This window comes from Ovis canadensis, chromosome 11, assembly GCF_042477335.2.
Source record: "Ovis canadensis isolate MfBH-ARS-UI-01 breed Bighorn chromosome 11, ARS-UI_OviCan_v2, whole genome shotgun sequence".
Taxonomy (NCBI): domain Eukaryota; kingdom Metazoa; phylum Chordata; class Mammalia; order Artiodactyla; family Bovidae; genus Ovis; species Ovis canadensis.
In genome coordinates, this window is record NC_091255.1 from 37,894,744 (window position 1) to 37,905,779 (window position 11,036).

At 39.1% G+C, this 11,036-nt stretch overlaps 1 protein-coding gene across 3 annotated transcripts in view; it reads right to left on the reverse strand.

Moving 5' to 3' along the window:
• Window positions 1-10,040, reverse strand: part of LOC138447472 (myosin-8) — a 29,058-nt gene extending 19,018 nt beyond the window's left edge. Inside the window, exons 1-14 of one of the 3 annotated variants that reach the window (XM_069603408.1) lie at window positions 9,773-10,040; window positions 9,535-9,577; window positions 7,781-8,015; window positions 6,964-7,107; window positions 6,722-6,878; window positions 4,615-4,642; window positions 4,407-4,515; window positions 4,222-4,314; window positions 4,028-4,091; window positions 3,014-3,112; window positions 2,819-2,922; window positions 2,524-2,662; window positions 1,288-1,406; window positions 1,061-1,210 (exon numbers count right to left, since the gene is read on the reverse strand). In XM_069603408.1, coding sequence (XP_069459509.1) covers window positions 1,061-1,210; window positions 1,288-1,406; window positions 2,524-2,662; window positions 2,819-2,922; window positions 3,014-3,112; window positions 4,028-4,091; window positions 4,222-4,314; window positions 4,407-4,515; window positions 4,615-4,642; window positions 6,722-6,878; window positions 6,964-7,107; window positions 7,781-7,990 — 1,416 coding nt within the window. In that variant the 5' untranslated portion in view covers window positions 7,991-8,015; window positions 9,535-9,577; window positions 9,773-10,040. The other 2 variants (XM_069603407.1, XM_069603406.1) reach the window with 2 other exon arrangements.
• Window positions 10,041-11,036: the final 996 nt, after the last annotated feature.

Consider the following 11,036-nt stretch of genomic DNA (forward strand, 5'->3'; position numbering starts at 1 on the left):
CAAGTACAAACCAGTGAGTAGTGGGTTCAGATTTAAGGGTGAAAGTAATTTATTGCAAAGCCTCACCTTTTTACCACCCCCACTCTCTAATTCAAGGTGAAGTTCACATTTTCACTTTTGGCTGTCACTTTATTAAGGAAAGCTTTTCTTAAGACCTTTAATTGATGTACAAAGTGAAATTAATAGGTTAATTTCATATCAAACATTTGGTAAATTCTCATTGTCATATCTGTGAAAGTAGGGACCTCGTGTGGTCTAGCATTGAAGATCTGATGAAGTCTTTATAGTAATCTTCGTTACTTTATAGACACCTTCATTTTTATAGATGATGAAGCTAATGACCCAGAGGGGAAATGGTGGGTGTCAGATGAACCTGGAAGAGGAAAGACTATGAACTGTCACTGGGCTTCTCCTTTTAGCTCCTTTTTCCTCAGTGGGATGGAAGGAGCCTTGTGTATGGACCAAACACTACAGATCCAGGTTCCTATCTTGGCTTTGCCTTATGTGGCTGGAGGATCTTTAGCAGGTGTGCTGATTTTTTTGCATCTGTTCCTCCACATTTAATTAGAAGTATGTTAGTTACTCCTTCTTGGGTTATTGTGAAGATTAAATGAGGTAACAATTTGAAGTACTTAGTAGAGTGCCAGAAATATAGACTTCTCGATAGAGTTTGGCCATTATTATTACTACTGCTATTATCCTGTTACTTCCTAGATATTTTGTCCTAGGTACTATGTTGGAGAAAGCAATGTAGACACTACAAACATAAATGAATAATACCCAGCATGCTGCTGCTGCTCAGTCACTTCACTCATGTCCAGCTCTTTGTGACCCCATGGACCATAACCCGCCAGGCTCCTTTGTGCATGGGATTTTCCAAGCAAGAATACTGGAGTGGGTTGCCATGCCCTCCTCCAGGGGATCTTCCTGACACATGGATTGAACCCACATCTCCTGCATTTCAGGCGAATCCTTTATCGCTGAGCCACTGGGGAATACCTAATATATCAAAACCCAGATTGTCTTTCTCCCACTTTTTATTAATCTGAAGACAACTCACATCAAAGATCTCAAAGCCAGCGATGTCCAAGACCCCGATGAAGTACTGCCTGGGCTGCTTGGTGTCCAGCTGCTGGTTGATGCGGGTGACCATCCACAGGAACATCTTCTCATAGACGGCTTTGGCCAGAGCGCCCACTGCATTGTACACCTTCATGGACAAAGTAATGTTTGTTGGCACTATTAAAGGCCTGGGAAGTGTGTGACTCATTCAGGTTGTGCACTTACCTGCTGTACCGTCTGGCCTTTGGTGACATACTCATTGCCAACCTTGACCCTGGGGTAGCAGAGAGCTTTGAGCAGGTCAGCAGAGTTAAGACTTTGGAGATAAGCAGCCTTGTCAGCCACTGCAGAGACACAATTCAAGAAATGTTGTTTAATGGCAGATGTTTCTTTAAGATAGTCCTTCCATTTTCCTCCAATCCATTTTCATTATTATTTAAATGAAAAACTTTAAATAATTCTATAGAAGGTCAGGCAAGTCTTCCTGTACATTAGAGCATGTACTTGCTAATAAATGATCAGTCAGTTACACTGGCCTTTGGTGATTTGTTGCAAGCAGCTTTTGAGTCATTTAGCAAAATCAAATGTAAGTCCAATGTTTATGGAAATACTTTATGTAAGACAAAAGCCAGAGTCCCTGCTCTTAGGTATGGTTGAAAGGTGACATGAATACACCTTATCTCAATTTTGCTCTTCCCAACTTACCATCAATGACCAGTTTCTTTATCTGAAAATGTGGGAACTAAGTCTCAATGGATGATTCCTACCTCGTCCCCTTCTGAAATGTTGCCAATGACTCTGATGTAAATGAGGGAGACAGAATGTCAAACTGAGATGGTCAGGAAAGACTTCAAAGGAGCAGATAACTGTAGCTTCCATGGTGGTTTCTGTGATTTCCATATTCCTTCCATAGAGCATAAGACTTTTCTTTCTCGGTTTCTGTTTATCTTACTTGATGCCTAGATTGTCTGCAGGTTTACATGTAGACAACACACACACACACACACACACACACACACACACACGTGCACAGATGTCTAGGGATATCCTCCACCCCCAGCTCTGTGTTTGGACAGACATTGTATCCCTCTGCTAGGTTTACCCAGTTGGCGCTGAAACACACTGAAATGCCAAGTTATCCTGTATACCTTCTTGTCATTTCTAAGGCAAAGTAAGCATATAGTTCTGTCTTATCCTCTCTCTGATCTGGCCCCAGGTTGTGCTTTTTAAATGCATACTTATAAGTGGCTATTAGGGTTCGTTTTCTCTTTTTGGTGTGTGTAGAAATGACGGAGATGTAGAGATGCTAAAAGGAAAGAGGGCGAGGACAGAGTGCAGTATGTGTAGGGTGTGCGTGCCCTTCAGAAAATTAGTGGCAAAGAAGATGTGAGTTTAGAAGAACTTTTTATTGTTTCTTGGTGTATTTTCTGTCTTAAACCCAGTTGGGGGTTCATTTGGTACCTTCAGTGCCATCTGGCTCTGCTTGCTCCTCACGCTGCTTTTGCTTGAATTTCATGTTCCCATAATGCATTACTGCCCCCGTGAGCTTGTAGATGGACACTTTCTCCTCAGGAGTAAAGCCCAGGATGTCTATGGCGCTCTGTCAGGAGAAATGACAGGACAAAGGTTAGGGCAGAAGATATTAACATATTTTGGTGAATTTACACTATATTCTAAGGTAACCACACTTACAGTATGGTTGCTATTATCATTCCCATGCATAATAGATTTTTAAAAAAGTGAGTGTTTGTCTTACATCAGTGGCCATCAGCTCTTCTTGGTCATCAATGCTAGGGACTGTGATCTCCCCTTGACTGACAAAGGCGTAATCATATGGGTTGGTGGTGATCAGGAGCATTTCTGGGTACACAGAGTTCAGGGTGTATGTTTCACATTAAAAGTAGTTAACAAAAATATTAATTTTTGTCTGTGAATTTAGGTTCATTCTTACCAATCAGATCTGGCTTCTTATTGGAAGTGATCTGATAAAAAATATGGTAGCTTCTTTCTGCCTTCAACTGGAAAGTAACTCTAGACTTTTCTAGAAGATCTGGAAAGAGGGGGAAATAGACATTGAATTAGAAAAAATATCAATGCTCCTGAGATAGTAAATGAACCACAATGTCTTTGGCTAAAATTGGGGATATTACAGTAGGCTTCATTGAGATTTCAACTTGATGATTGATCCTGTTGGTACTGTATGTAAGAATTCCAAATACATATGGCAATTAGCCAAGGTTCTCACCATTTAAAAGCAAAGAGTGAAGTATGCACGCTCTAGTAACAAATCAGCTTTTCATATGGATGACTTGTGACCTTTGTCTTTTAATTGATCTTTAATATCCCCTCCTTCCTCAGCTCACCTTAGATTCTTTGGTGAGTGATTACCTTGGAAACATCTGCCAAAGCTCAGATCAAGAGCAAATCACAGAATGCCTGCCAACCTGGCTCCATCAGTCCTGCACGACCAAATGATGGTTGGCAGGCTCTGCTACCCTGGCCCTCTGCTACCTCTCACCCTGCCATCTGCCAAGGGATGGGCCCTTTTCTGAGAATTTGACTACCTGTGGAAATGTGACCAGTTAGTGTGAAATGCATGTTTAGCAAATGTTAGATACTCTATTTGAACCAGTAAATGTGAATCCTTCTGCAAAAAAAAAAAAAAAGAGCAAATCACAGAAATGTATTGTAAACCTGTAGATAACATATAGGAACCCGTGAATAGTCCTACTGTAGGTCCTGGAAAAAATGCCATAGTTGCTTCTGAGACTGGAATTCCAAAATGTGCTGCAGAGCCATCAGTCTGACACTGAGGTAAGCAGAGCACACAGACATCGTGGAGAATTATGGCCTTAGGTCGCGAGCGGCACTGGCAGCAGGCTCCGTGCTCACCACGTGTTGGCAGTATCCCTGCAAATGACATCCCTGGTTTATCTGTTTGAGTTTCAGTGGTTGTGTTACTCACATGTTTCAATATCAGCAGAAGCCAGTTTCCCTGTGGTCCCGAAGTGGATCCTGATGAATTTACCCTTGCAAGTGAAAAAGACGATGTTATGTACAAAACAGCACATGAGTAAGAAGAGATTGAAATAACGACTGAGAGATGCCTTTATGGGCATTTAAGACCCGAGAAAACCCTTCTGTGACCCAGAAACTCACAAAGCGAGAGGAATTGTCATTCCTCACGGTCTTGGCGTTGCCAAAGGCCTCCAGCAGGGGATTGGCACTGATGATCTGATCCTCCAGAGTCCCCTGCAGAGAAACACAAGAGCAGAAACACAAGGAAGTCCGTGGCTTCCTGAGTGCCCTGCCCATCATAATTCTCACATGCCCATCAGGCCCACCTGCATTTTGCCAGGTTCCTCCTTCTTCTTCTCCCCAGTGACTGCAATTGTTGCAAAGTACTGGATGACACGCTTCGTGTTCACAGTCTTTCCTGCCCCAGATTCTCCGCTGTCAAATAAAAACCAGAGAAGAGATCAGAACTACAGCTCACATTGTCAACATCTAAGACAATCACCACCAATCAGAGAAGAAGGAAAAATCACATACGTGATCAGGATGGACTGGTTCTCACGATCTGTGAAAGAGAAATCAAGACCATCATTTTAAAAAATAATGCACATTCCCTATGAATATTATTGACTCTGTTCAGATTAAATACAGTTTATTCTTTTTAACAATTTGAAGATATTGCCTGTGATTTTGGCTTTGTGTGTAGCTCCCAGACAGTACTTGCCTCTTGGAGTAAAATTTGTGAAAATGAGAGGCAAAGAATCATCTGTTTCTTCTGGTATTTTATTAATTTAAAAACATATGGGCAATTTCAAACCTATACAAAGATAGAGACAATACTGTTAAAAGCTCCTACGTACCTGTGTATACAGCGTTTCAGTAGTTACTATCTGGCCAATTTTATATAATCTGTATTCCCATCCCAAGCTTGGTTATTTTAAAGAAAATTCCAGGCATCACATACTTTCATCTGTAGCTATTTCAGTAAGAATCAGAAATCTGAAGTTTCATTTAACAGATAAAGGAGGAATAAGTGATTTTTCTGATAGTTACATCACTTGTTAAGATATTTTGGTCTTCTTGACTTCTGGTTTATATACTCGGCTGTCTGGCCTCCTCCCAGTTCTTGATATTAACTTGACTGCTGGTAATACTAAAAAAGGAAGAGATCTGGAATTGTATTAATAACTGTCGCTGTTCATTTCCTTTTATTTCTCTCTTTTATACAAATGCAAAAACTGTCACTCTATATGACTGATATGTTGGATTTATACCAATTTTCTGATTTGTTAAATTTTTAATTCTGTACTGATTCTAGAGCATTCTCAAATCTAAAAAAACCTATTCAGAGAAATAGATACAAGATGGATGCTATTTAGATGTGCATATAGACTTCAGAGAACTTTAAAGCTCTGTTTAGGGATGTAGAGACAGATTTTGAAACATATTCAGATTGATTTCTTTTTCCAATAGAAGAAAAACCATGAAAGATCATGTCGCAGCTAGTGGGAACATAGATAAGAAAACAGTGTTTTAGTCTCTAACCTGGTCAGATGCTACAATTTTGCCTGGTTTTATATCAAAATCATGTTTGGAGATAAGTAATCTTGAATTTGGAGCAGCCCCGAAACCTGGGGAAGTGGGGACCTTGGTACAGGTGGTGGTATGCATACCAGTATAAATGCAACTGCTGTGTGTTAAAACCTCTGGAATGAGCCTGAATTTGGATAATTTCTGCAAGGTAGCTAGGTTCTGTTGACAACCAAAGAACAGTTTACTAGCATGAAATCCTTATAGAATTGCTGGCCAGTTTGTAATGCAAGATTTGTATTTTATCCCTTTCTCTTCTCCTTTAAAAGACAATTTAAAAACAGCACAACAAAACAAACAAAAGAGAAACCAAAATGGAACAAAAAATCATCTCCAGTTTCTAATATCTCATGGAACAACAGGAAACTCAGGAATTCAGGATATTTCCAAAGGCAATACATTTGGTATATGCTGATAAAAGATTTTAATGCTATATTTGGGCTTGTAATTTGTATCAAAGCTGTTTGTTTATGTTTTGATAAGACAGGAGCAACAGACTTTGATATAAATTTTTTAAAAATGTTTTCAAAGAAAGATGGATTTCTATTTTCTTCCATTCTAGTAGGAAAATGCTTCAAAATCTTTGGGAGGGAAGTCACAGTTCTTTCTTTACTCATGTTCTATCTCAAACGCTGGCAGTGTTAGCTGTATCTATTCAAGCTAAAGGAATTCACAAAGCTTCCCAGCTATGGCTGGTAAGTATTTTCCTCGAATATACTAAAAAATATATTTGAACTTTTTTCCCTCTCCAAATCAGAAATTTAAAAATATGGAAAAGAAACATATATGTAGGTCTGCTGATTGTTTCAACTAGGCTTCCAGTTTGTAGCTGGGTTAGCTTGGGCAGGTCAGTGAACTCAGTGACTAGCTTCATTTTACGCATCTGTAGAGTGGCTGTGGGGAAGATTATGTGATGTTACAGCACTGAACGTTTCTTGAAAACAGTGAAGCTCTGTGTGGCTACAATGTATTATTGTAATCAAAGCCCAAAGTCTACCTGTTCATTCAAGATTCCGTTTCCACATTTCTGTAAATGGATGCATCACTCACTCACCAGTCAGCATGAACTGATAGGCGTTGTCAGAGATGGAGAAGATGTGGGGCGGGGCCTCCTGGCGCTTTTTGCCCCTGTAGGCTGCCACCACCTCGGGGTTGTACACCGGCAGCCACTTGTAGGGGTTGACGGTGACACAGAAGAGGCCTGAGTAGGTCTGAGAAAATCAGAACACTCAACATGTGGGATTTGATTCTACTTGGAGAGATAGATGAAATAAAGAGAGGTTGAAGGATGCTCACGTAGATCATCCAGGCTGCATAACGCTCTTTGAGGTTGTACAGTACTCCGGGCTCGTGCAGGTGGGTCATCATGGCCATGTCCTCGATCTTGTCATATTTGGGAGGGTTCATGGGGAAGACTTGGTCTTCTCTGACAGTGAGAGTCTGGCAAGTGAAGTGAGAGGCAGGTTTGTATTAATGGTTGGAGGTAGGATTTATGTGTATCTGCTTTGGTTATAAGACTACGATTGTGGGCGCTTTCCATTATATTATTCAGTGTCCTTTAAATAAAAGTACAAAAATGTATTCATCTTAGAGTTTGATGGTAAAAAAAAATCTGTTTCCTGTGATGAGCTAGAATACATCCTACTCTTTAAAATATACTTTTTTCCTCCCACATTTTCATGTCCCAGGTTTATCAGTTTATATCATTTTACTTCAATGGGTTTAATTTTTTATTTCTCCTTGCCATTTATTATAAGAAACTTCAATTTGGGAGGAAGTAATGGGAAGATTAATACATTATTTACCTAAGTAGATAATAATTCTTTTGATAGAAACCAGTTTTTATTTCTCCCAGGTTTGGAGATTTGGACTGGGAAGTGAGTAATTGAAGGGAAATGCTGGAGGCTGACTAGGGGCTTAAAGTTCTTTTGGTAGTTGGGAAAGGGAGAAGTGAGAATTTCTTTTACCTTCCAAATCTGATGTCTGTTAATGGACTGGAAGGGTGTCTGGATTGGTAATAGACTTGGAAATTGTGAGCAAGGAAGGCTTCAACTTGAAGTGAGGAGATGGAGAAATAAAACAGTAAGGGTTTTCTCCTTATGTTTTTACTTACTGCTCCACGTTCTGTCTTTACAGTTACTTTCCCCCCTTCCTTGCTTTGTATGATGCTCTTCACATAGGATTCCTTGGGCTCTGCCACAAAGACTGATGTTTTAGCATCAAAGGGCTTGTTTTGGGCTTCAATCCGCTCCTTTTCTGATTTTCGAAGGTAGGGAGCGGCTTCGCCGAAAACAGCCATCTCAGCGTCTGAACTCGCACTCATGGTTGTGATTTATTGAGAGAGAATTCTGCCTTGGGGAAGAATGGGAGAGAGGGAAAAGAGAAACCAGAAGTTATGTACATGTGAGAAAACGATTTGAAATGACAGAAATATTGAGGTTCCATCCCCAGCCTGGACTGTAATTGTTCTTCCAACCTGTGTTGACCAGCGTTCTATTAAGTATTAATAACACTAGCACAGGGCTGGTTTGGAATGAGACTGCAATCTGAGGCTTCATTTTTAGGGCTTTGAAAATTTCCTTCCCAGATGGCATGTCTTGATCCTCAGGGCTAGGGCACCTACAGCTGAGTGAGAATGGAATCTTTGCCTGTTTTAATCTCTAAACTCTAATAATATCTATAGCTAAGACTGCTGTTGATGGATTGTTTTATAGCAACTGTCATTCTTTAATCCTCAGATGCATAATGTTTGCATCTGCCATTTGCTGGGACGATTATAGAGTTAGGAGAGAAAGTTAGTCTTGTGCAAATGAAAGTTGATATCTTCCAAGCTAACCAAAACGTTTTTGCCTTTTAGATGGCCCCTTTTTTTTTTTTCTCTTTAAGTCAAATAATTCTTTTTAACATCCACTTTATGTTAAACATCTCTTGGTGGGTCATTAACCTCATAAGAAATCGTTATCACTCTAGGGTGTTTTTTTTTTTTTTAATTTATCATTTGGCTTGTTACCAAGAGACTTAGCATTGCCTTAATTTCAAAATCTCTTTTAACGTTCTCCTTTTGGCATGAAGGATTTGAACTGTCAGTTAACAGATCTAAACACAGGGGAATGAGAGCTTCAGCATGAAGGTGTTTCATCCTGCATAAATTCCACAGGCTTCTTTTCTCTTCATCCAGAAAAAGACAAGACAGAAATGTAAGAGCTTATCACATGCATATGAGCCATTGTCTTCTGTTGATAGACATGTGTCTCAGCATTGGCTCATTGCTTTGATTGGGTCTTTTCTTTACTCTCAGGCAGTGAATTACTTGGGGGAAGGACAAGAATCTCTCCTTCTATTTTAAAGTGTGATAGATAGCACTCTGGGGTGTAATTCTTGTGATTTTTTTTTAAACAAACAGTAACAAATCTTTCTAAAAACTACAGTGAATCATGAAAAAATAGCTAAAATATTATGGTTTTAAGAAGATGTTCATTTCTGTTCACATATTTTAAATTAAGAATGTTTACAGGTATTTAAAAAATACTGGTAAAACACCCAAGTATTCAGCACTTGTCAATAGAAGGAGGTTGGCACGGAGTAGTCCATTGCCCCTGAAAGTTGTTAAGTGCCGCTGAGAACTCACTGTCAAAATTCATTCTTTCCCAAATGGTCCTTTAATCCTAGAACTCAGATGAGGGTGGTCTCTGAGAATAAGACATTTGGAAGAAGTGATTTCCCAGCATTTATAAGCAGACATTTGGAAGGACAACATATTTACATAACTGCAAAATATAAGGAAATGGTATACAGTGAAGAGCTGTCCCCAGCTTTGTTAGGCTACATCCCTTCTGTCATCAATAAATGAATAAAGCAGAGTCTTACCTCTGGATTCCAGATGAAGATGCAGGTTCAGGAGCATCTAAAACTGTAAAGCAATGAGTTTCTTTTTAATGAAGGTCTGAAATTCCAGTAAGATAGTTACAGAATTAAAACCTGCCATGGCTTTATGAAAATAAAAGTCAGAGCTGGGAGGAACAATTTCATGCTCAGAGATGGGCTACAGGGTAAGCTGTTTCTGTCCCCTGGAGCCCTGCAGGTCCCAAGGCCCCCATTCACTTACCTCTGGGTCCTTGGTGGAGATGTAGCAGGAGGGCTCATCGTGCTTATATAGGAGCTGGTGTGCTGATCCTGCAGCTTGCTCCTCTTTGTTAGGGCAAGACATTTGGCAGCGTGAACCCTCAGAATAATTTGTTCTGACATTTGTCATGTTTGGATATAATTAGAAGTATTCATATCATTTTGAGTATGTGGACCAATCTCCTATAAATAATGTGACAGGGACCAGTCTGCTGGCAGAGAATGCTTTCTAGTGTGCTGGGAAGGTAATCTTTGACAGTGCCTGGTGGGGCCTCAAAGTAAGTTCCTAAGAGCTATATTTGATTTGGCAAACTCTCACACATGCCTGTGGTAACCCAATGATCACAGCCTCAGCGAGCATTGCTTTTAGGGCTCTAACCACGTTTTCCTTCTTTGTTACCATAGGAACCCCCACCATCTTCACTACCTTGTGTCACTGCCAAGGCTCACCCTTGGAGTCTGGGCTTGGGCAGCAAGGCCAAGGTGAGAGAAGATTCTATACTGAGTCCCTACCATTAAGTCAGTGCTCATCCATCCAACATTGAAAAAAATAATATTTATTAGAAAATAATATGTATTCTTTGTAGTAAAAATACAGATAAGCAAAGAGAAAAAAATGTCTGTAATCTCATTATGCAGAAGTAAGATAAGTTATAGACATATAAGTTTGATCATACTATATACACATATATAGCACATATTTGCTTTACAATCTACTTAAAAAATTCTATCATAGATAATTTTCATACCACCAATGAAATTTACACTCTTATTCTTTAAAAAAATTATATTAACATTCTTTTAAAATTAGAATCTTCTTTTTTTAATGGTTAGGGATATTGAAGTATACTTTATATATAGCAAAATTCACTCTTTCTACGTGACAGTTATATGAGGTTTTTCTGCTACTATTTAAAAAAATTTTTTAAACTTTACAATAAAATTCACTTCTTTTGTTCTAAGAGTTTTTCATGTGCACTGTTTCTGGTAACCACTACCATAGACAGGATACAGTTTCTACCTTTTTTTCCCCAGTTGGAAGATTTATATTTTCCTAGAAGACTGCCCATTCCATGTGAGTTTTTATAGATTTTTTGGACATTTTTTTGTGCATATCTTTTTATGGTTTAAAAAAACTCTTGTGCAGTCATCTATTCCTTTTATTTTTTTTAACGTATTTTGATTTTGTTCTTTTTATTTTAAATCATATTTGCCAAAGTTTTGTCTGTGTTTGCTCTTTTTCATTT